General features: G+C 36.6%; 1 protein-coding gene and 2 pseudogenes across 1 annotated transcript; all 3 read left to right on the top strand.

Annotated features, from left to right (window-relative positions):
• Positions 1-1371: 1371 nt before the first annotated feature.
• On the top strand, positions 1372-4005 carry LOC133261096 (olfactory receptor 8K3-like; annotated as a pseudogene).
• Positions 4006-16978: 12973 nt separating this feature from the next.
• Positions 16979-17920, top strand: LOC133261473 (olfactory receptor 8K3-like). Its single transcript, XM_061439949.1, has one exon. It carries the CDS (start codon positions 16979-16981, stop codon positions 17918-17920), a length of 942 nt encoding a protein of 313 aa, XP_061295933.1.
• An 8020-nt stretch (positions 17921-25940) lies between these two features.
• Positions 25941-26882, top strand: LOC133261472 (olfactory receptor 8K3-like; annotated as a pseudogene).
• The last annotated feature ends 315 nt before the right edge of the window (positions 26883-27197 follow it).

Genomic DNA, 27197 nt, shown 5'->3' with positions numbered 1-27197 from the left:
CTCTTTAAATTACTTCCTACCTCTGTTTGTGTCCTCAGTTTGTTTATATATGGGAGAGTTATGTTTATTTGAATTGATCTATTTTCCTTGTTTCCTTGTGATATTTCTGTGTGTTTCTTTGTGATGCCCTGTGATATTTTGTTAAAAATTTGGCATTTGAAAAAAGCAAGCACTTCTCCCGTGATCTGTGGTATGGACTCTCAAATCAGACTGGCATAAAAACTCAAAAGTCCTGTCTCTATCTCTGTCTACACAGGAACACTCACAGAGGCAGATATGTGATGTGTGTATCATGTAGAATTTGTTCACAACATATTAACATGTCAAACTTAAGGCTTTTTATTGGCCTATATGTTGTAGTAGTGTTCATGATAGCTGAGGATGAAAAAACAACATATACATTTATAAAGAAAAGATCCACAACTTTCTTTATGTATTTTTTACTGTAATGAATAAAGAAGAAAAAAACCACATCATGGTATATGACAAATAATCAGCAAATTACATTAAACAATGCAATTTGCTGTTCAATAATAATAGGTAGACAGTAAAACATATGTGCACAAAATATGACAATACTGCAAAATATATTGATCATGCAAGGCTTACATGAAGCACAGCAGAATCTGTGAATTGAGACAGAAAAATGAGAATGGGTATTGCATGTGGTAGTGAAAATGTTGAATTCAACATTTCAGTACATTGAAATGTAATGAAAACAAAGCAAGTGAAAGAGAATTCTGTAATAAAATGATACTGATGCTGTATGGAATGAGAATGTAAAATAGAAGTAGCTAATTCCTCTCCTTAGAGTTTTAAAAAGAAGAAAATAAAAGGGAAACATGATCTTATCTAGACACATCATATTATTATATTTAGTGCATTTAAACATTTTAAATAAGACAATGACTTAATACATCTCCATTATGCTATCCACTTAAGGAGATCACTGAGGAGCTACAGGAATGCTGAAGGGCTTGTACTATGGATAAAATATATCTTAATCCAAATCTTTATGAGGTTGTATTAGGGTGAACCATAGGAACAGAATTAATATGAACCAAAGTATGGGCTGCTGCCTATGGGGTCGCACAGAGCTGGACTTGACTGAAGCGACTTAGCAGCAGCAGCAGCAAGTATGAGGAAAAGGAAAATGAAATGCACAGAAATAATTCTGAGTAGGCTATTGGGAAACACAAATTGCTCAAGACTACTAATAGCCACATCTCCTCCCTTGTTGCTGTTAAGATTTCAAATGCTTCAGGGATAATCAAGAAATTGCTTGGCATCTCCTTAGGGAGAGTCTCAAAGGGCAGAAACGAATCCATAAATTGTTCACAATATGTATTTTATGAAGCACACGAGAAAGCCATGACAGAGTTTTCATTACAGGTAAACAGATAGTATATTTTGTGTGGTGCCATATTTTACCAATATCTAGATTGTCTGATGATTTGCAATATAGCACTGATTCTACGCCCCTTGTAGGCATCAAGTTGGTCATGGTGGGGGCACTGAGGACTCTTACATGGAAACACAATATCTATTCATCATCATACCTTTGAAAAAAAGTTCAGTCACACAAACAGAATTTGTATGTACATGTATAAAAAAAACCTGTTTTAGGTAACTTGCTGTCTCCATTAAGAAATGAAAAATAAATATCAGGAAAATCCTATTTAGCTGACATACGAAGATATTTCCAGGTTCCATGAATATACGGAAAGATTTCATTCTTAGTTATCTTCCTAACAACCTTGCAAGAAATAGTTGATTTTGCTGATGGATATAAAGATATTAGGGGCTTCCACTATGGCTCAGTGGAAAAAAATCCACCCGCACTGCAGGAGACAAGGGTTCAGTCCCCTGGAGGAAGGCATAGAAAGCCACTCCAGGATTCTTACTTGGATAACCCTGTGGATAGAGAAGGCAGGTGGGCTAAGGTGCATGGGGTTGGGAAGAGTCAGACACAACTCAAGTGACTGAGCAGGCATGCATGCATAAAGAGATTAAGATAGCTTGTATTTGCCAAAGTATTACTTTGTATGTACCAAAAATGTACATATAATGGATTATACCGTCTATGCACACTTCTCAAAATGTTTCCTGATACGAAAGCTGATTATGTTTAACATGATCTGATAGAATTTCTTTAACTTCAGATCTCTTTCCAATATTAGGCAAGTGTGTTCATCATTTCATCCTGTGCATTCAGTAGACATAAAGTCTTTCACATAAATATGTTTTAAAGTGAGGGCTTCTAAACATTCCCACCCATAAAGAAGCTAAAGTGTATATCACTTCTTTTCCTTTCTGTTTTTTATTTACCTTTGTATGGATCTATGTGTGTGTGTGCTAAGTCACTTCAGTTGTGTCTGACTCTTGGCTACCCTATGGACTGTAGCTATATGCACACACATGATCAGGGTTCGCCAATCTTAGTTCTCTGACATTTTGGGCTGTATAATCCTTATTTGGAGAAAGCAATGGCACCCCACTCCAGTACTCTTGCCTGGAAAATCCCATGGATGGAGGAGCCTGGTAGGCTGTAGTCCATGGGGTCGCTAAGAGCTGGACATGACTGAGCGACTTCACTTTCACTTTTCTCTGTCATGCATCAGAGAAAAAAATGGCAACCCACTCCAGTGTTCTTGCCTGGAGAATCCCAGAGACAGCGGAGCCTGGTGGGCCCATCTATGGGGTTGCACAGAGTTGGACACAACTGAAGCGACTTAGCAGCAGCAGCAGCAATCCTTATTTATTGGGTCTACCCTAATCTAGTAGGACGTTCAGAAGCCTTACTAAATCTTAACTATTAGAAGCCAGTAGTATCTGTCCTGCAGTGATGAAAACCAAGATTGTTCAAAGCATTATCAAATATTCTTTGGAGGACAAATTTTCCCCTTTGGGAAGCTACACATCTCTCCCTATCTCCACATGTATTTCTATCTTCATTTCTGTTAATATTTCTATACATCTAGGCTTTATTTCCAGGCAGAGAGCATAGAGTATTAATAAAGCTTAAAATGTAAATATAGATATATAAAATACCAAAAATTTACCTAAATGTACTACATGACTGTGCTATCTCTGTCAAGAATAGATTTTCCAATAAGCCCAGATAGGAAAACACAACAAAACACTGCTGAGTGAATTCATCCTCATGGGAATCACAGACCGCCCTGAGCTGCAGGCTCCACTGTTTGTGCTCTTCCTCATCATCTACGTGATCTCAGTGGTGGGCAACTTGGGCATGGTCATCCTCACCAAGAGGGACTCCAGGCTACAGACACCCATGTACTTCTTTCTCAGATACCCGGCTTTTACTGATCTTGGTTATTCAACAACCAAGGTACCCAAAATGTTAGCAAATTTTGTGGTGGATCAAAATAAAATCTTGTATTATTTTTGTACAGTACAACTAGCTTTCTTTCTTCTGTTGATTATTCATGAACTTGTTATTCTGAAAGCAATGCCCTATGACTGTCACCCTCTGCTCCACCCAGTCACCATGTCACAAAGGTTGTGCTGGGTGTTGGTAGCAACTCCTTATTTCTATTGCACATTTGTGTCTCTTCTAGTCACTGTAAAGATTTTTAATTTATCCTCTGTAGCTACCACATCATCAAACATTTCTATTGTTACTGTCTCCCCTTGATATCTTTGCTCTGTTCAACTACACATGAAATTCAATATATTATTCTTAGCAAGTTTTAGTTTGATAGTCTTCCTTTTGATAGTTCTTGTGTCTTACCTTCTTATTCTTGAATCCATTCTCAGGATAAACTCTGCTGAAGGCAGGCACAAGGCTTTTGCTACCTGTGGGTCCCACCTGACAGCAGTCACCGTGTTTTATGGAACATTACTACTTATGTATGTGCAACCAGAGTCCAGACACTTCTTTGACATTGATAAAGTGGCATCTATATTTTACACCCTTGTTATCCCCAAGTTAAATCCCTGATCTACAGTTTGAGGAACAAAGATGTAAAATATGCCCTATAAAGGATTTGGATGAAATTATGAAATTTTTTTTTTTCCTTAAAGATCACTATCAATGTGATTCCTGTAAATTAGTTTCAGGACTTTATACTTTTCTATCTGTGCTTTCAGAAGAAAAAGCAAATATAAATAAGTTCTTCACATATTTTAGAGACTGGCTTCTGCATGTCACTCACACTTCCAAGGGATATAAATCCATTCGTGTAAGAAAAACAGAAGAAAAAAAACTTTGCCATTTCTGAGAAAAAGAAATGAAACATAAGCAAAGTAGTTAAATTAATTTTTAAAGTGTATTAGAATGAATTAGGAGCTGTAGACCAGGGAATAGTCAAGAAGATTGGGCATGCTATGGGGAAAAGAGAGAGAAAGAATGGTAGGTACAAAAGGGGAATTTAAATGATTCATTTTATTCTCAAATTTTTAGAATAAACATTGAAGTTATCTTTGTGTGCTTGTGTACAGGTGTGGGTTTTTGTTTATTAACATTTATTTTGATTTATCATTCATACTCTTTCATGGTCTATGTTAAGAGCAAACTTATTTGTGATTTCAATCAAGCTCCTTGGAGTGGGATGACTTAAACTCAACAGTCATATGAGTTTGTTCAAACACCCTCCTTCCACATGGGGAACTTAGGGTCCTGTTTTTTCTCCTCAGTTTTATTATTATGACATATGAGTTCTACAGAATCTATTCACTCAACATCATGGCATTTCAGCAACTCAGGTCAGCACAGCATCTGTTTTTGTTTTATTCAGTCTTTTTGTCTACACTTGTGAATATATCAATTACGACAAATTTCTTAGAGACAAAAATTATTTTAAATAATTCTTGTCTAAGTGTCATTTTGCAAATTGACCATATAAGGGTCATATGCAAACTATATTTACATAAGAAGTTCACTATATTATAAATTATATTGTTACTTCTTTTTCATGTTGCTGTTTTCCCTCAAATTTGACTGATTGAGTGTGCATTATATGTTGATAAGGATACATTATCTCACTGCATTGATTTCATAGTTCCTCTTCTAAGAAATATAATGTGTCAGTTCCATGACTTGGTCTATGCTGTATTTTGAGTGAAAGTATAGTGTGACATGAAACAATTAATGTACATGTTATGATGTTCATACTACCTTACTCCAAAGTGCCATTCAGGTTCAGTTCAGTTGCTCAGTCGTGTCCAACTCTTTGTGATCCCATGAACTGTACCATACCAGGCTTCCCTGTCCATCACCAACTCTAGGAGTTTACTCAAACTCATGTCCATGGAGATAGTGATGCCATCCAACCATCTCATCCTCTGTCATCCCCTTCTCCTGCCTTCAATCTTTCGCAGCATCAGGGTCTTTTCAAATGAGTCGGCACTTCGCATCAGGTGGCCAAGGTATTGGAGTTTTAGCCTCAGCATCAGTCCTTCCATTGAATATTCAGGACTGATTTCCTTTAGGATGGACTGGTTGGATCTCCTTGCAGTCCAGGAGATTCTGAAGAGTCTTCTCCAACAACACAGTTCAAAAGCATCAATTCTTTTGTGCTCAGCTTTCTTCACAGTCCAAATCTCACATCCATACATGACTACTGGGAAAAACATAGCTTTGACTAAATGGACCTTTGTTGGAAAAGTAATGTCTCTGCTTTTTAATATGCTGTCTAGATAGGTCATAGCTTTTCCTCCAAGGAGCAAGCATCTTTTAATTTCATGGCTGCAATCACCATCTGCAGTGATTTTGGTGCCCCCTCCAAAATACTGCTTCCCCATCTATTTGCCATGAAGTGATGGGACCAGATACCATGATCTTAGTTTTCTGAATGTTGAGTTTTAAGCCAACTTTTTTACTGTTCTCTCTCTCTTTCATCAGTTCAGTTCAGTTCAGTCGATCAGTCATGTCTAACTCTTTGCGACCCCATGAATTGTAGCACGCCAGGCCTCCCTGTCCATCACCAACTCCCGGAGTTCACTCAGACTCACGTCCATCGAGTCAGTGATGCCATCCAGCCATCTCATCCTCTGTCATCCCTTCTCCTCCTGCCCCCAATCCCTCCCAGCATCAGAGTCTTTTCCAAAAGCAAAAGAGTTCCAGAAAAAACATCTATTTCTGCTTTATTGACTATGCCAAAGCCTTTGACTGTGTGAATCACAATAAACTGTGGAAAATTCTGAAAGAGATGCGAATACCAGACCACCTGACCTGCCTCTTGAGAAACCTATATGCAGGTCAGGAAGCAACAGTTAGAACTGGACTTGGAACAACAGACTGGTTCCAAATAGGAAAAGGAGTACGTCAAGGCTGTATATTGTATCCCTGCTTATTTAACTTATATGCAGAGTACATCATGAGAAATGCTGGGCTGGAAGAAGCACAATCTGGAATCAAGATTGCTGGGAAAAATATCAATAACCTCAGATATGCAGATGATACCAACCTTATGGCAGAAAGTGAAGAAGAACTAAAAAGCCTCTTGATGAAAGTGAAAGTGGAAAGTGAAAACGTTGGCTTAAAGCTCAACATTCAGAAAATGAAGATCATGGCATCTGGTCCCATCACTTCATGGAAAATAGATGGGGAAACAGTGGAAACAGTGTCAGACTTTATTTTTGGGGGCTCCAAAATCACTGCAGATGGTGACTGCAGCCATGAAATTAAAAGACGCTTACTCCTTGGAAGGAAAGTTATGACCAACCTAGATAGCATATTGAAAAACAGAGACATTACTTTGCCAACAAAGGTCCACTAGTCAAGGCTCTGGTTTTGCCAGTGGTCATGTATGGATGTGAGAGTTGGACTGTGAAGAAAGCTGAGCATGAAAGAATTGATACTTTTGAACTGTGGTGTTGGAGAAGACTCTTGAGTGTCCCTTGGACTGCAAGGAAATCCAACCATTCCATTCTGAAGGAGATCAGCCCTGGGATATCTTTGGAAGGAATGATGCTAAAGCTGAAACTCCAGTTTTAGCCATCTCTCTTTCATCAAGAGACTCTTAAATCTCTCCACATTTCTGTTTACTTTTCATATTTTTTAACATTCATGGTTTTTATTTATTTCATAGAGGGCTGGATTCTTTCCTTCAGCCACTGTCAGGGACTAAAAATTTTCATGTGATCAGTACTTCTCTGATGGTCCAGTGCTTAAGAATTTGCCTGCCATTGCCAGGGACACAGGTTTCATCCCTGGTCATGGAAGATCCCTCATACTCTGGATAAGATAAGCCCTTGGGCCACAGTCTTTGAAGCCAGAATACCTAGAGCCTGTGCTTCACAAAAACAGAAGCTCCCACCTGCTGCAACTACAGAAAGCCTGCATACAGCGATGAATACCAAGAACAGCTAAAAATAAATAAACATTTTTAATAAAAAATATTTAAAAATATTAACATTTTTCATGCAGTCAAATAAATTTGAATAAACAAAATTCATTTGTAAAAATAAATATTACTAATAAGTTTTTTATAGTTGATTTTTAAATTATGAAAATTAATATAGCTAAGAAATATTTACTTATAAACATAAACTATCTTCTTAGAACATTATATTGGACAGTGATACTGTGAAATGTTAATTTTAGTTATTGATGGCTGCTGAGATTATCGGTATGCTTAATTTAATAAATTTGCTTATATGTTCTTCCCAAAACATCTTTAGTAAATAATTGCAACTTTTATGGTAAAGAAAGTGTCTAATATTTGGAATTGAAAAAAATCTTGAGTAAGCATAATGCAATATACTTTTTCTAAAATCAGTCAGTGTGCTTCATATGAAAGTCCCCTTAAAATGATGTACAAAAGCGGAAAAATTCAGATTCACATAAGTTTCCAATACATTTCATTCATTCTATGTTACTCTCTATTTCAATATTATCTGAATCCATACTTTATTTGGGCTTCCCAAATAGCGTTAGTGGTAAAGAACCCACCTGTTAAAGCAGGTAGACGTAAGAGACACAGGTTCAATGCCTGAATCAGGAAGATCCCCTGGTGGAGGGCACAGCAACCCACTCTAGTATTCTTGCCTGGAAAACCCCATGGACAGAGGAGCCTGGCAGGCTGCAGTCCATAGGTCACACAGAGTCTGAAATGACTAAAGAAACTTAGCACACACACAAACTTTATTTAAGGAAGTTTTCCAATTTTTAATAGGATATGAATACTTGAAAAAATAGGAGTTGGTAAATGAATGATTTACCAGCATAAATGAGTAATTTGATAGAGTATTTTGAATATCGATTATATTTAATACATAATACAGAAACAATGTTAAAAGATCACTAGAATACTAGAAAAAGACAAATACAAAGAAACTTTAACAACCCTATTATTGTGTTTGAAACAGTAATCTGAGTTTTAAGTCAGAAACATGAGGTGTAATTTAAACATATATATAAGTGTGTGTATGAATTCATGTATGTACACTAAGAAACACTTTACAACAAATTGTAGAATAAGGATTATCTCAATAGAAATGTATATTAAAAATAACTCCCTCAAATCAGGTTCTTGTGCACTGACTACTTGATATTGAGGAATAAGAAGTAACTGATTTTCTTCTTTTCTTTCAATTCAGTTCAGTTTGTGACCCCATGAACAGCAGCACCCCAGGCCTACCTGGCCATCACCAGCTCCCAGAGTCCACACAAACCCATGTCCATTGACTCGGTGATGCCATCCAGCCATCTCATCCTCTGTCATCCCCTTCTCCTCCTGCCCCCAATCCCTCCCAGCATCAGGGTCTTTTCCAATGAGTCAAGTCTTCCCATGAGGTGGCCAAAGTATTGGAATTTCAGCTTCAACATCAGTCCTTTCCATGAACACCCAGGACTGATCTCCTTTAGGATGGACTGGATGGATCTCCTTGCAGTCCAAGACACTCAAGAGTCTTCTCCAACACCACAGTTCAAAAGCATCAATTCTTTGGTGCTCAGATTTCTTCACAGTCCAACTCTCACATCCATACATGACTACTGGAAAAATCATAGCCTTAACTAGATGGACTTTTGTTGACAAAGTAATGTCTCTGCTTTTTAATATGCTGTCTAGGTTGATCATAACTTTCCTTTCAAGGAGTAAGCGTCCTTTAATTTCATGGCTGCAATCACCATTTGCAGAGATTTTGGAGCCAAACAACAAAAAAATCTATTGCATTTTCCAACTTTTAAATCAATGCTTTCCAATAGTATAAAAAACAAGAAAAGATATTAAGAAAAAAATACAAGTCTTAATAGATATTCAAAAATTCTAAACAAAAATTGAACAGATTTAATCTAGCAATATGTATAAATAATAATGCATAATGATTAGCTAATTTTGAAAGGTATCATAAGTTTAATATTAAAAAATAAATTTACATACGTACCATTTAATTCACCTCAAGTAAAATGAAATACTTAGGCGAAAACTAAGCAAACTTGGACATTATCAAGTGTAGTGAAACACTTTTGTGGAACAAAGAAAAAAATTAAGAAGATCTGTACACTATGTTCGGAATGAGATGTTAAACATACTCAGTTTACAGTTGAAAGACTAAATGTGGTAAAATCCTAGTTCTCTCTAAAGTGATCTATAGATTTAATTCAAAGTCCATGAAGTTTCAGCAGATATTCTATAGACACAGATGAGTTTATACTACAATATGTATGACAGGCCAAGGACCTAGAATAACTAAATCTGAAGAGTGACCTTGTGACTTCATGGACTGTAGCCCACCAAGCTCCTCTGTCCATGGAATTTTCCAGGCAAGAATATGGGAGTGGGTTGTCATTCCCTTCTCCAGAGGATCTTCCTGACCTAGGGATTGAACCCTGGTGTCCTGCATTGCAGGCAGATTCTTTACCATCTGAGCTGCCAGGGAAGCCCACCCAACATATCTTAAAATGTAGAATAATGAAGAATGATCACTCCTCATTGTGCTAAGATTTACTATCTTACTATGTAGCTACAGTAATAAAAACTGCTAGTACTGGTGGAGAGATGGCCATATAAATCAACAGAACAGAATAAAAACTCACAAGTTGCCCTTGAAATCTGATTAATTCTTTATGAATGTGCAAAGGTAATTCAATAAAAGTCTATTTTAAAATGGGGCTAGATGAATTAGACATTCAAAAGGGAAACAACCTGATGTGAAGAGCTGACTCAGTTGAAAAGACCCTGATGCTGGGAAAGACTGAGGGCAGGAAGAGAAGGGGACAACAGAGGAGGAGATGGTTGGATGGCATCATCGACTCGATGGACATGGGTTTGGGTGGACTCCAGGAGTTTGTGATGGACAGGGAGGCCTGGCGTGCTGCAGTCCATGGGGTTGCAAAGAGTCAGACACGACTGAGCAACTGAACTGAACTGAAGGGAAACAAACTACAAATAATGTTTATCTAAACCATTTAAAAATCAAATTAAAAGTAGAAAAATGCAAAATGTAAGACAGAAAATCTTTAGAGAACAATATAGGGCAAAGTCTCTGTCTGGGACCCAGAATTGTTACCCAGCCTAAGCTTGTGCTGCAGAATAGGACAATACATCAAGAGAGGAGTTCCTGGTACAATGAATAGTGAGTTTATTAGGAAAGCCAGCAAGCGGAGAAGATGGTAGACTAATGTTCCAAAGAATCATCTTAACAGAGGTAGACTTCAGGCTTCTTTAATAATAAAAGGGCAAGGGTTGTGGCTGATTGTTGCAAACTTTTCAGTGCAGGAATGCTGTGTTCTTGCAGAAGTCCACACAGATCTGGTCATAATGTTCATGCCAACCTCCAGCAAGACAATTGTTACACTCTTTGTACCTTTAAACATCAGAGTTTTAAAAAGGAGCTATTAGGTATATTTCAGACTATATGCAAATTCATTTTCAAAAAGGGGCAGGTCCAACATGACTAAGCACAGGCAACGGAGCATATAATTCAGAGCTAAAGCAATATGTGATATGGAGGCAGGTTTGTTCTCTGTTATAGAACTAGTGAAGAGTTTATAGATCATGATATCAAAATTAGTAGCTATCATAGTAAACTTTATAAACTGAGCTGCATCAGAGTTCAAAGGGTATATTTAATACGAATCACTCTTGAGCACTCAGCTGAGGAAATGAAAACTTATTCTTTGGCAATCAACTTTATGAAAATTCAGATAGCGTCAGAAACAACTTAAGTGACCGAGCACAGCACAACAATTAAAACAGTAATCCCCTATATTAAAAAAAAAATAAGAAGAAAGAAATATGAAAGAAAACAGTTTGTATATGCACAATGTACTATTATTTTTAGTTCATTTACATGTTTTATGTAACACAATAAGACTGATTCAACAGATCCCCTTTGCATCACCCACTTGAGGATACCATTACAGAATGATAGGAATACTGACAGGCTTGTTGTATAGGTAAATTACATTATTCCAGATCCCTATCTGGTGGGATCAGAGTACACCAGAGCAACAGAATCAACAGGAAGCTAACTAAGAGGAAAAACACACAAATAAATCTTATTCACTTTGCTGCTGCTGCTGCTAAGTCACTTCAGTCGTGTCCGACTCTGTGTGACCCCATAGATGGCAGCCCACCAGGCTCTCCTGTCCTTGGGATTCTCCAGGCAAGAACACTGGAGTGGGTTGCCATTTCCTTCTCCAATGCATGAAAGTGAAAAGTGAAAGTAAAGTTGCTCAGTCGTGTCCGACTCTTCGCGACCCCATGGACTGCAGCCCACCAGGCTCCTCCATGGGAGTTTCCAGGCAAGACTACTGGAATGGGGTGCCATTGCCTTCTCCGTTACTCACTTTGGGGGAATACAAATCACTGGACTAGTAATAAACACATCTGCTCCCTAGGTTCCATTAAGGTTTCCAATGCCTCAGGGACAATCACAAAATTGCTTATCATGTCCTCAGGGAGAGACACAGAGACTGAAAAAGTTTCCATAAATTGCTCTCACTAAGCATATTCTGAAACACATGGACAGATCAAGACACACCTTTTGTGACAGGTAAGCAGGTAGTATATTTCATGTGGTATCATATTTTACCAATATACAAGTAGTTTGGTAATTTGCAATAGAGCACTTATTCTATAACCAAGCATATCAAAATATCAAGATTTCTGATTGACCTCTGTATGCGTCCTGTTATTGATAACAGGTTGTTATCTAATGCACAATCAGAATAGGATGGCTCCCCTTTTTCTTTAGATTAATATACAAATATTTTCACCACTGCTGATGACCACCTTTGAAACATCAGTGCCACAATGCTTATGTAATATTTATGTTCTATATCAAGACTTCAATATGTGAATTTGTTGTTCAGTTGCTAAGTTGTATCCAACTCTTTGCTATCCCATGGACTACAGCCTGCCAGACTTCCCTGTCCTTAACTCTCTCCTGGAGTTTGCTCAAATTCATGTTCATTGAGATAGTGAAGCTATTCAACTTTCTCATACTCTGCCACCCTCTTCTTTTTTTGCCTTCAAGCTTTCCCAGCATTAACATCTTTTACAATGAGTCAGCTCTTCGCGTCATGTGTCCAAGGGGTTGAAGTTTCAGATTTAGCATTAGTCCTTCCATTGAATATTCAGAGTTGGTTTCCTTTAGGATTGATTAGTTTGATTTCCATGCAGTCCAAGGGACTCTTAAGAGTCTTTCCCGCATGACAATTCATATAAGAAAGGACAAAACTGAGAGATAAGACAGCCTAAAGAGTAAGATGCATCATCACTGCAGATGGTGATTACAGCCATGAAATTAAAAGATGCTTACTCCTTGGAAGGAAAGTTATGACCAACCTAGATAGCATATTCAAAAGCAGAGACATTACTTTGCCAACAAAGTTCCGTCTAGTCAAGGCTATGGTTTTTCCAGTGGTCATGTATGGAAGTGAGAGTTGGACTGTGAAGAAAGCTGAGCACCAAAGAATTGATGCTTTTGAACTGTGGCGTTGGAGAAGACTCTTGAGAGTCTCTTGTGCAAGGAGATCCAACCAGTCCATTCTAAAGGAGATCAGCCTTGGGTTGTTTTGTTTTTTGTTTTTTTTTGGAAGGAATGATGCTAAAGCTGAAACTCCAGTACTTTGGCCACCTCATGCAAAGAGTTGACTTACTGGAAAAGACTCTGATGCTGGGAGGGATTGGGGACAGGAGGAGAAGGGGATGACAGAGGATGAGATGGCTGGATGCCATCACTGACTCAATGGACATGGGTTTGAGTGAACTCTGGGAGTGTTGGTGATGGACAGGGAGGCCTGGTGTGCTGCGGTTCATGGGGTTGCAAAGAGTCGGACATGACTGAGTGACTGAACTGAAAGAGTAAGAAATTATATATATAACTTATGGAAAAATTATGAAGTGGCAAGTAGTCAACTTCCAGGTTATTGTCTTTCCAAATCTTTAGTTACTGATTCTGAGCTTTTCTTAGTCTCCTCTCAAAAATTGTATATTTAATGAACATTTAAATTAATGCATAATTTTTTTCCTGATCTTTTGATGAGAAAAATGGGGATTTCCCCTTTGCATTGAGATGTGAAAAGTAATTTTTGGAGCCTAGGGGACTTTGCTGAGTGTTATGGTGATGATATAATGTACAGCATGTTTCCAATGGAATCAGACAGAAAACACATGTAATTTTCTCAAAGACTATGATTTTAAAATGAAATATCAGATAATCAACACAGATAGCAAATAGGAAAAAGTAATTTGATGCTTTCCATACAATTCTGATGTTGTTAGAAATAATCTTTTCAGTCCTTAATTATCTTACAGGAAAATCAGCTCTTGCCAGTGTAATTATTTATTCTTAGCCTTTCAAAAATTGCACCTAAACAAGACTTATATGCCTCCTTTCATTAATTTAAGAAAATTAATTGTAGCTCAGTATTTCTGACATAAGAAATTAATGTATGCGAGGACATGATATCAGAAGCTCACAGCCTTGTACACAAGATTTATTTGAGGTGTGTTTATTTCCTACAAACATATTTATAATTTAACATTTAAAATATTTTTATTTTTTAATAAAATATTTTTTGAATTATTAAACTTAAGAAGCTCCTGACACTATTATTTTGTTTGTAATTAGGAAATTACATGACAAAGGAACCTGGTGGGCTACAGTTCATGGGGCAGCAAAGAGTCTATATGTATATATATATATATATATATATAAGGGTAGACCCTGGTTGTTTAGATGGTAAAGAATCTACCAACAATGTGGGAGGCCTGGGTTTGATCCCTGGGTCTGGAAGATCCTCTGCAGAAGGGCATGGTAAACCACTCCAGTCTTCTTGCCTTGAGAATCCCATGGACAGAAGAGCCTGGTGGGCTACAGTCCATGGGGTCACAGAGTCAGACATGGCTGAGCAACTAACACATACATATATTTTATTTTGCCAGTATCCTATTGTGTAATATAGTGATTTAAAACTTATTTTTTATATAAGGTGGACAATGTCTTTATCCAAAAGTAATGTTTATAAAATTTCATTATATAAAACAAATTCCAGTGACATCACTTTCTCTCGATTTGCTCAGTTTCCTTACAATATCTTTGGTTCCTCCTTGACAAAATATACATTACACATTACCAACAACTCGGAATATGTCAGTTATACTGAAAATAATCTTGGGGGAAGAAATGTGCAAAATTTTAGGTTAATATACATTACATATATGAGGTAAGATAGTCCATAAATTATTCAAAAGAAGTGACAGTCCCCTTGTAGTCACAGAGTTGGGACCTGTTACCTGAACAAGGTATCAACCTATTAATCATCATGATAATCCTGACAAAAAATTAAGTCACAAAAAATGAATTTATATGTACCTGTGTAAGCATAATCTATTTTAGGTAACCTGCTGTCTCTACTAAGAAGTGGAAAACAAACAACAAAAAATTCCTATGTAATTGATTTTGAGGGTGTTTCAGGTACCATGAATAATTTGAAATATTTTATTTTTGATTATTTTCACAGCAACCCTGCAATAAACAGTTGATTTTGCCAATGTATGTAAAGATATTCACAAAATTTACACTTGCCAAATTATTCCTTTGTATATGCCAAAATATAGGAATAACAGATTATATCAACCTATGTATATTTCTTAAAATTTCCTTGTATGAAGACAAATGTATAATATGTTCTGATAGAATTTCCTTACTCTTACACCTCTGTCCAGTATTAGTCAAGAGTATTAATTAGTTCATCTTTTACTATCAGTAGACAGAAGGTCTTTCACATAAATATATTTGAATACAGGGACTACTAAATGTGTCTACACACAACTGCAAATAGGATTTAAAAAATTTATGCAATTAGAACATGACTATATTATACTATATAATTGTAATTATGTAAGTATAATTATAAATTATAATTACAGTAAGTCCTCTACATAATAACGGGTTTCCTTCCGAGAGCATGTTTGCAAGTTTGATTTGTCTGTAGGATTCCTTGAGTCTCAGATGGTAAAGAACCTGCCAGTAATTCAGGAGATGGCAGTTCAATCCCTGGGTCTGGAAGATCCCCTGGAGAAGGGAATGGCAATTCATTTCAGTATTATTGCCTGGAGAATCCCATGAACAGAGGAGACTGTGGGCCACAGTCCATGGGGTCACAAAGAGACAAGACTGAGGAGCTAACACTTTCTTTTTTCATCAGCAAAGTTACCCTAGGTCCCCAACTAATGCAATTGACTATATAGTATTGAACTTTAATAGGTTTATAGCACCCATCACCATTGTTTGTACACTTGCTTCCAGATATCCTGGGATAGAAATAAAGATGGTATATTACAGTACAAACTACTGTACAGTACAGTAAGTACAAAAAATCACAGCTACATGGATACAGGTGCATTATAATGTATGGCAGACACCTGAACTAACTTACATAATTGTACACATGAAAACACACTTGCATGTTAGACAGCTTACAAATTAAAGATTTGTAGTTACAGAATTGATAGCATATAATATATAACTAAAAAGTTGTCAAGTAATAAAGGTTATGTCAATACTTTCCCTTTCTGTTTCCTTTATCTATTTTTATGTCAATCTATATATTTACACATGTGTCAGTGTTTGCCAAAAATAGCCATTTGGCATTTGAGTAAAGGGAAAGTTGCTAAGTTGTGTCCAACTCTTTGTAACCCCATGGAGTTGCAGGTTCCTTGCCAGGTTCCTCTGTTCATGGAATTCTCTAGGCCAAAATACTGGAATGGGTGGCTGTTCCCTTCTCCAAGGAATCTTCCCAACCCAGGGATCAAACCCAGGTCTCCTGAATTGCAAGCAGATTCTTTACCATTTGAGGCACCAGGGAAGCCCAAGAAAAGTGGAGTGGTTCACCTACACCTTCTCCAGGGATCTTTCCCATCCAGGAATTAAACAAGCGTCTCCTGCATTGCAGGCAGATTGTTTATCATCTGAGCTACCAGGAAAGCCTGTAAAAGTGGACTCTAACCACCAGGCACCTCCATTTATGGAATTCTCCAGGCAAGAGTGCTGGAGTGGGTAGCCATTCCCTTCTCCAGGATATCTTCCTGACCTAGGGATCTAACCCAGGTCTGCTGCATTGCTGGCAGATTCTTTACCATCTGAGCCACAAGGGAAGCATAATAATTCTTTCTGGTTGGGGGGATACCATAATACAGTATCATATTTAGAAGTGTCACTGAGCTATAACCATTTGGAGCCAGCAGCACACTTCCTCCACTGGTGACAATCAAACAGCCTCAAGATATTATTGAATGCTCTTTGGGGAACTAATTTTTCTCGCTGGAAAATGACAAACCTAGCCCTCTCTCCAACTGTATTGCTATCTCTGTAACCGTTTCTATGTCTTTAAATGTATGCTTTACTTCCAGGAGGCAGTCATTTTAATAGAATCTAAACTTTAAAATTAAATTTATTATATTTACATTAACTTTGAATGCTAAAAAATCACCAGGATTTAAATCATAACACTATTTACTACTCTGAGGTCTCTATCCAGCCTATGTTTTCTGATAAAATGGAAGAACACAACAGAACAGTGCTGAGTCAATTCATCCTCATGGGAATCACGGACCGCCCTGAACTGCAGGCTCCACTGTTTGTGCTCTTCCTCATCATCTACGTGATCTCAGTGGTGGGCAACTTGGGCATGGTCATCCTCACTAAGGTGGACTCCAGGCTACAGACACCCATGTACTTCTTTCTCAGGCACCTGGCTCTTACTGATCTGGGTTATTCAACAGCTGTGGGCCCCAAAATGTTGGTAAATTTTGTTGTGGATCAGAATAAAATCTCTTATTATTTGTGTGCTACACAGATGGGTTTTTTCATCATGTTCATTATTAATGAACTTTTTATTCTGGCGACAATGTCTTATGATCGTTATGTGGCCATTTGTAACCCTCTACTCTACACAGTCATCATGTCACAAAGGGTGTGTAAAGTGCTGGTGGCAATCCCCTATGTCTATAGCACATTCGTGTCTCTGTTGATCACCATAAAGCTTTTTAATTCATTCTTCTGTGGCTATAATGTTATCAGTCATTTCTACTGTGACAATTTCCCTTTGTTATCTTTGCTTTGCTCAAACACACATGAAATTGAACTTATGATAATGATTTTCTCAGCTTTTAATTTGACTTTCACCCTTGCGATAGTTCTTGTGTCTTACCTGCTCATCCTTGCAGCTATTCTCACGATGAAATCTGCTGAAGGTAGGCAGAAGGCTTTTTCTACCTGTGGATCCCACCTGACAGTGGTCACAGTGTTCTACGGCACTTTGACATTTATGTATGTGAAACCCAAGTCCAGTCATTCCTTTGACACTGATAAAGTGGCATCTATATTTTACACTCTTGTTATTCCCATGTTGAATCCTTTGATTTATAGCTTAAGAAACAAAGATGTAAAATATGCACTACAGAAGATGTGGAGAAAACTATGTAGTATCTTTTCCTAATGATCAGTGTCAATGTGATTTCTACAAATTAGGTTAAGGACTTCATATCTCACTTTTTGTGTTTTCAGAGGGGAAAATGGACACAACAGTTTAGATATTTAGAGAATAACTTCTACATGCCATTCACACTTCTATGTGATATAAATTTATTAGTGTAAGAAAAAACAGGAAAATATTTGCCATCTTTGACAAGAGTCAAAATATAAGCAAAATATGAAATCAATTTTGGAGTACAGTGGGATGAATTAGGACACAATAGACCATAAGAGCAGTCAAGGAGAGTAAGCTATGTAGGAATGATGAAAAACAGTAAGTACAGAAGGAGAATGAAATGACTTTTAGGACAGTCAGTCTTTGGAATAAACTTTAAAGTATCTATTTGTGTTTGTGTACATGTGTGTGTTTTGTGTTAGCACATTCACTCCATTTTAGTCTTCATGTTCTTCCATAAGGTGTGTTAAAAGCAAACTCAATTTCTCTTTTAAGAAGTAAAAAGGAGGCAGTCTCATGATTTTGTCTATGCTGTATTTATAGCGAATGTGTAATGTGAAATGTAACAATTGATATATATATCATATGATATCTGGACCAACTTCCTCCAAACCCTCACTAAAGTCCCCCATTTTTTTTGCTTACTTTTAGTATTTTTAACATTCAAGACATTTTCTTTACATCATTGAAGGACTAGACTCACTTCTTTGTCTGCCAACAAAGAAGTAGAATTTTCTATGTAGTCAATTAAATTTCAGTGAATAACATTCATTGAAATAAAATAATTATGTGTATGTTGTTTTTGCTGTTCAGTTGCTAAGTCATGTCCAACTCTTTGCAACCCCATGCACTGCAGCATACCAGGCTCCTATGTCCTCTGCTATCTCCCAGATTTTGCTTGAATTCATGTCCATTGAGTCAGAGATGCTACCTAATCCTCTCATCTACTACTTTTTCATCCTCTTTTCCTTTTTCCTTCAATCGTACCCAGCATCAAGGAAATATGTATCAGTTCAGTTCAGTCACCCAGTCGTACCCGACTCTTTGCGACCCCATGAATTGCAGCACACCAGGCCTCCCTGTCCATCACCAACTCCTGGAGTTCACCCAGACTCATGTCCATCGAGTCAGTGATGCCATCCAGCCATCTCATCCTCTGTCGTCCCCTTCTCCTCCTGCCCCCAATCCCTCCTAGCATCAGAGTCTTCCAAGGAGTCAACTCTTCACATGAGGTGGCCAAAGTACTGGAGTTTCAGCTTTAGCATCATTCCTTCCAAGGAAATCCCAGGGCTGATCTCCTTCAGAATGGACTGGTTGGATCTCCTTGCAGTCCAAGGGACTCTCAAGAGTCTTCTCCAACACCACAGCTCAAAGGCATCAATTCTTTGGCACTCAGACTTCTTCACAGTCCAAATCTCACATCCATACATGACCACAGGAAAAACCATAGCCTTGGCTAGACGGACCTTTGTTGGAAAAGTAATGTCTCTGCTTTGGAATATGCTATCTAGGTTGATCATAACTTTCCTTCCAAGGAGTAAGCGTCTTTTAATTTCATGGCTGCAGTCACCATCTGCAGTGATTTTGGAGCCTCCCCAAAAAAGTCTGACACTGTTTCCACTGTTTCCCATCTATTTGCCATGAAGTGATGGGACCAGATACCAGATATGTATAATGTCATATAAAAATATGGAGAAGGAAGTGGCAACCTGCTCCAGTACTCTTGCCTGGAAAATTTTACAGATGGAGGAGCCTGGTAGGCTACAGTTCATGGAGTCACAAAGAGTCAGACATGACTGAGTGACTTCATTTTCTTTCTTTCTATAGTTCCTTTTGGAGAAGGAAATGGCAACCCACTCCAGTGTTCTTGCCTGGAGAATCCCATGGATGGAAGGGTCTGGTGGCCTATAGTCTATGAGGTTGCAAAGAGTCGGACATGACTAAGCAACTAACACACACACACATATAAAATAAATATTACTAAAAGTTTTTACAGTTGATTTTTAATTAGGAAAAAAGTATGAACAATACACATATAAGTAAAATAAAAACATTTGTTTCTAGGAAATTATGTTGACAGAAATACAGTAAAATAACATTAGATAGTAGTGGCTATTGAGATTATTAAAATGCTTAATTTTATATTTTTCTTTATATATTCTTCCCCAAACATCTTAAATGAATGGTTATAACTCTCATGATCTGTCCCCTAGCTCAGATGGTAAAGAATCTGCCTGCAGTACAGGAGACCTGGGTTAAATCCCTGGGTCAGGAATATCCTCTGGAGAAGGGAATGGCAATCCACTCCAGTATTCTTGCCTGGAGAATCCCATGGATAGAGGAGCCTGATGGGTTCGGTTCATGGGGTCATAAAGAATCAGACAGAACTGAGCAACTAACACTATAACTTTCATAATGAGGAAAGATATAGTCTCTAATATCTGAATTTTAAAAATTAACTCTGACTAAGTATATATAATATCCCATATATCTGTTATTTAAGGAAGTTGGCTAATTTTTCATAGAATGCAAACATTGAAAAATACCAGTTTATACACAAATGAATAATTTGAATGGACATTTTTGATGTAAATATAATTTAATGCATAATATAATAATATTTTTTAAATAAATAAAATTAGATAAAAAGGAAAATTTACCAACCCCAATATTTCTTTGAAATAGCAATTTATGCTTAAGGCCAGAACCATATGAAAGGATATAATTTAAATATATATATATTGATGTGTTTGGACACTAAGACACACTATTAAAAAATTAAGAATTAAGATAATCTCAAGCATAAATTTGTGTTAAAATAACTCCACTCAAAATTCTGATTCAGGTGCTTTGATTGCAAAACTCTACATAATGTTTAGGGCTAAAGAGGTAAACAAATAACTTCTAATTCCTTCAGAAAACTAAAGAGAAGGTACATTTCCTAACACTACTTGGAAAACTTTCCTGTTATAAAAGTGCAAGAGAAGTTATTTTAAGAAAAAAATAACAGTATCAGTCTTAATATATATATTCAAAAATTCTAAACAAAATTGTATCAAATTGAATTAGCAAAATATGGAAACAATAATGCATAATGAGAAAATAATATATTTCACATTAAAAGTAATTTACACACATACCATTTAAATCTCGCCAATATTAATATAATAAAATAATTGAGTAGAAACTAAGAAGGCATGTAAATTACCAGAGCAAAATGAAATGTTTTGGTGAAACAAACAAATAAATAAATACATAAACAAGATCAGTATAGTGAAAAGTACAAAGTGCTGAGTAACAAAACCAAAGACAAATTGAATGAGTTGGTAAACTTACTCACTTCACATAGTTTAATACTGAAAACAATCCACATGTCTTTCCATGAGTGAATAAGGTGTATCACCATGTAATAATATTCAGCCCTGGTAAAGAACAGGCATTGATATACAAAAAGTCTGAATGCACTTCAAGAAAATTATGCTGAATGAACACAACCTATTGGGAAAGATTACACGTGGTATTTTCTTTATAAAATATTCAATTGTTAAAGTTATAGTGATGAAAGCTGCTTAGTATTTTAAGGTAAAATTTTTATTTTAGTATTTTAAGGTAAGTATTTTATTTTATCTTTAGGTTAAAGATAAGAATTAGAGGAGAGAATGGGTGTGACGATGAAGGAACGACATGAGCGATATTCATGGTGATGAAGTAAGTCTGTGTGCTGACAATAGTGTGGTTATACAACTGTGCACATATGATAACATTGAGGAGGGTATGTGATTATATAAATGAAGATACACAAATCAGTGCGTACAAGTCTGGTGAAGTCTGAACAAATTTAGTCAATTTTACCAAAGATAATTTCATGGTTATGATATTGTACTGTTTTATGCAAGTTGTTACCACTAAGAGAACTAAAATGGACAGAAGTCTCCATGTTTTCTTTTTGAAATCTTCTTGTGATCCTATAATTACTTCAACATAATTTTTTTTTTTTAATCAAGTTTAAGGCTGCTTGGAACAATATGGGATAAGAAAGAGTAGTCTATATTTCCATAACTCTGGGAGATGGTTTATATCAAAGAGTGCTCTGCCTATATTTTCTTCTAAAGGTTTTATAGTATCTGGTCTTACATTTTGACCCTTAATCTACTATGTATAGTGATAGAGAATGTTTTAATTTCATTCTTTTACACATAGTTGTCCATTTTCCCCACCACCATTTGTTGAAGAAACCATCTTTTCTTCATTGCAGTGTTATTTTCTACTTGGTCGTAGATTAATTGGCCATAAAAAAGAATCAATAAAGAAAAAATCCATGAATTTTTAGTTTAATGAATAGTGAAAAGCTACAGCATAGATAAACCACAAATAGCTACTGAATTATATTCAACAATGCACATTTACAGCTCAACAACAAGTTATATTGTTGTAGAATATGTGGATTACATGAGACACATGAAAACATATGTCAAGGTAGACAAGCAGAACTGGAGAGGATTTTGGACATGATGGAAAAGCAAGAAATATTGAAATGTGTTAAAGGTAAATCCACTCCAGTATCCTTGCCTGGAGAATCCCATGGACAGAGGAGAGCTGGCTAAGGTCCATAGGGTCACAAAGAGTCAGACATGACTGCTCCATAGAGTTAAAAAAAGCAAAGAATATATATACAAAATTCTGCATATATATGTATATATATACACACACAAAATTTATTATTTGTATTTCATTTAAACATTTTAAATAATGCCATAGAACAGTAATTTAGCACAGCATTTTGAAATCCACTAGAGAGACTTTTGGAGAGCTGAAGGAATACTGACAGGCTTGTCTTACAGATGAGATATATTAATCCAGATTCCTATATGGTCGTATTAGGGTATTTCAGGGAATATAATATAGATATATGATAGACAGATAGATAAATAGATTTATTTAAGAAAGTGTACAATGTTATAATGGGGGATGGTAAGGCAGAAATCTGTGGGCCAGGGTGGCAGACAGCACTAAATGATGCTGAGCACAAATGCAAGAAACCAAGGCAGACTTTTTTTGTGGCAATCTGGAAAAATGATTCCTTTTTCTTTGGGGTTTCTCACTCTTAATTGAAAGAGTCTCACCATATTCTGGAGGGAAATATGCCGTACTCAAAATCTACTGCTTTGAAAGTTTATCACATCTAAAAAAGTATCTCTGCAGAGACACCTTGACTGTTTTTTTATTAAACATCTGGGTAGCATAGTCTAGTCACACAAACACAGAGAATAAACTTTAGGGTCATGTGAAGAAGAAAATTATTCAAGAGTAAAAGGTGAAATGGCACACAAAAATACCTGTAAATATTCTAACTCATTGGTGTGTATAAACAATCCTGGACCACTAACAAAAATACCCCCTCCCTTGTTTCTGTTAAGCTTTCAAATGCTTCAGGGTCAAGCAAGAAATTGCTTGTCATCTCCTCAGGGAGAGTCCCAGAGGATGGAAAAGAATCCATAAATTGTTCTTACTATACATGTCATGAAGCACACGAGGAAGCCAAGACAGAGGTTTCATGACAGGTAAGCAGTATAGCTCATGTAGTGTCATATTTTATCAATATCCAGATAGTTCTGAAGATACTAACAAGGTAATATTTTTATTCTATGATAAACCACAGCAAAATAAGGGGATTTCTGTTTTAATTCTGTGTACACTTTGCTATTGTTAATATATAAGCAGAATAGGACGTCAGTACTTTTTCTTCAGACTAATTATACAAGTATTTTCACAAACACTAATGAGCATCTTTGAAACATCAGTGCCATGTTATGTAATATTTATATTTTTATAAATGCCTAATTATACAAATAAGAAAGGAAAAGTATAACACAAGAAGCCTAACTAAAGGGTTAAGAATAAAAATGAAAATCATGGCAGAATCATGAAGCTGCAAGTGGTTAGTTTCTAGCTAGATTTTATTCAGTCATTGTCTCTGTGCTCTTCTTATTTTCTTCTCAGAAATATTAATAGTGAAAGTCACTCAGTCATGTCTGACTCTTTGGGACGTCATGGACTATACAGTCCATGAAATTTCCCAGACCAGAGTACTGGAGTGGGTAGCCTTTCCCTTCTCCAGGGGATTTTCCCAACCCAGGGATTGAACCCAAGTCTCCTGCATTGCAGGTGGATTCTTTACCAGCTGAGCCACAAAGGAAGCCCAAGAATACAGGAGTGGGTAGCCTACTCCTTCTCCAGCAGATCTTCCTGACCCAGGATTCAAACCAAGGACTCCTACATTGCAGGCAGATTATTTACCAGCTGAGCTACCAGGGAATTAATACAAATTTTTAAAAATCTGTAAATTTTATTTTTTTCTGGTATTTTAATAAGCAAAGATGGGCATTTCTACTTTACATTGACATGAAAAAACATTTTTGGTAGTTAGGAATCTCTTAAGTAATCAGGTTTATGGTGGTATTATGATATATAACATGTTAAGTTTCCAGGAGAATATGAAACAAATACATATATTTTTCTCAAAATGGATAGTTTTAAAAATAATAATCAGATAATCAACCCTCAAACACACTAAGAACACATTAAATACATGATATTTCAGGCATATTTCCAAATACTACTGACACACTGAAACATTTAATTCTCATCTGTCTTCCCAGAAACTGCAAAAAAGGAAGAGTTGATTTTTCCAATATGGAAAAATAGAGTAAGATTAGTTATATCATTTTTTTCAAAGTATTCCTTTACATATACCACAGTTGTATGTATAGCTGACTCTATCTACCCATGTCTATTTCCTGGAGTATTTCCCAGGATATATACAAGTAGTTTCTACTACAATCTGTTAGAGTTTCCTTTTGAAAGCTTATGTCCTGTATCAACAGTGTTAATTGCTTCATCCTGCACCATCTGCATTCACAAAGGGTCTCACATGACTTTTACTATAAACTGATTTAATGTTTCCATAGAGTATTAAAATTTGGGTTCAGTTTTTATTATGTAACTAACATATATTAGTGTTAGTCGTTCAGTTGTGTCTGACTCTGTGGCCACATAGACTGTAGGGTCTGTCCATGGAATTCTCCAGGCAAGAACACTAGAGTGAGTAACCATTCCCTTCTCCATGGAATCTTCCTGACCCAGGGATTGAACCCAGGTCTTCCACATTGCAGGCAGATTCTTTACCATCTGCACCATCAGGGACTGTTATATGATAATGTAATTATGTTATTATTGATTTTTAGTCACTGTCATGTCTGAATCTTTTGTAATCCCATGGACTGTAGCCCAACAAGGCTCCTCTGTCCTCAGAATTTACCAGGCAAAAATACTAGAGGGGGTTGCCATTTTCTTCTCCAGGGGTTCTTCTAAACCCAAAGATCGAAATATGTCTCTTGCATTAGCAGAAAGATTCTTTACAACTGAGCCACCTGGAATGCCCCAATTATGTTATCATTATATAAATGATATACTAAAAATTTAATAATCATCTGTAAAATTAATATATAAAGTATCAACTTTTTTTTTTCATTTTTACCTCCTATATCTTTGTATCTATTTATATCTGTCTTTAAAAGTCTTTGTGAATCTTGGCCTTATTGATATTTTGGGTTTGGTAAATTTTTATTTTTTATGCTGATTGGGGGGTGGTTCATTCCAGCAGCATCACTAGACTCTAACCATTACATGCCAGCAGTAGCCTCCCTCCAATATCTGCAATTCCTGCATCCAAATCTCTCAAAAGATTATCAAGGTTATTTGGAGGACAGCTTTTCACCAGTTGAAAAACCACTGATTTATTTCTATTGCCATCCCTATCTCTATCATCACTGATTATCTATAATCTATCTATCATTGTTATGTGTATTTAGTGTGACAGTTAGGATTATTTTAAAATACCATGAATTAGAAATTCAAATTTGTCATATTTGTACTAGCTTTGGGTACTAAACCCTACCAGATGATACTATATGATAACTACTGACTATGCTGATATCTTTATAGGGAATAGGTTTTCTGATAAACCTTGATGGAAAAGCTCAATAGAACAGTACTGAGTGAATTCATCCTCATGGGAATCACAGACCACCCCGAGCTGCAGGCTCCACTTTTTGGGCTCTTCTTCATCATCTATGTGACCTCAGTGGTGGGCAACTTGGGCATGGTCATCCTCACTAAGGTGGACTCCAGGCTACAGACATCTATGTACCTCTTTCTCAGGCACCTGGCTTTTATGATCTCGGTTATTCAATAACTGTGGGACTCAAAATGTTGGTAAATTTTCTTGTGGATCAAAATAAAATCTTCTACAATTTTTGTGCCATTCAGGGAGCTTTCTACATTATGTTCATTATTAGTGAGGTTTTTATTCTGGCAGCAATGTCCTATGAGCACTATGTGGCCATCTGTAACCCTCTTCTCTACACAGTCATCATGTCAAAAAGGGCATACTCGATGTTGGTGGCAATCTCCTATGTCTATAGCACATTTGTGTCTCTTCTAATCACTATAAAATATGTTTAATTTATTCTTCTGTGGCTACAACATCATCAGACATTTCTACTGTGACTTTCTCCCTTTGATAACTTTGGTTTGTTCAAATACACATGAAATTGAACTGATTATTCTGATCTTTGCAGGTTTTAATTTAATTTCATCTCTGCTACTAGTTCTTGTGTCTTACCTGCTTATTCTTACAGCTATTCTCAGGATGAACTCTGATGAAGGAAGGCACAGGGCTTTCTCTACATGTGGATCCCACTTGACCGTGGTTACAGTGTTCTATGGGACTTTGATATTTATGTATGTTCAACCAGAGTCCAGCCATTGCTTTGATGCTAATAAAGTGACATCTATATTTTACACACTAATTACCCCCATGTCAAATCCCTTGATCTACAGCTTGAGGAAAATAGATGTAAAATATGCTGGTAATAGACTATGGAAAAAACTATATAATATCTTCTCTTAAGTTCATTTTGCTATGTGGTTCCTTGAATGAGGCTATGAGCACTGAAATTTGTTATGAGTTTTCTCAGAGGGAAATGCAAGGATAAATGATTTCAACATATATTTAGAGATTGACTTCTGTTCACCAGTTAAACTGAGTGCTCTGAACACATTAATAAATGAACATATTCTAGTTGTTTTTTTCCATTTACATATGAACTCTCAGTTCAGTTCAGTTCAGTTGCTCAGTCATGTCTGACTCTTTGCGATCCCATGAATTGCAGCAGGCCAGGCCTCCCTGTCCATCACCAACTCCCAGAGTTCACTCAGACTCACA

The sequence above is a fragment of the Bos javanicus genome, chromosome 15 (assembly GCF_032452875.1).
Source record: "Bos javanicus breed banteng chromosome 15, ARS-OSU_banteng_1.0, whole genome shotgun sequence".
Classification (NCBI taxonomy): domain Eukaryota; kingdom Metazoa; phylum Chordata; class Mammalia; order Artiodactyla; family Bovidae; genus Bos; species Bos javanicus.
Note: the sequence above shows the minus strand (reverse complement) of the source record. Positions and strands in the feature narration are given on the sequence as shown.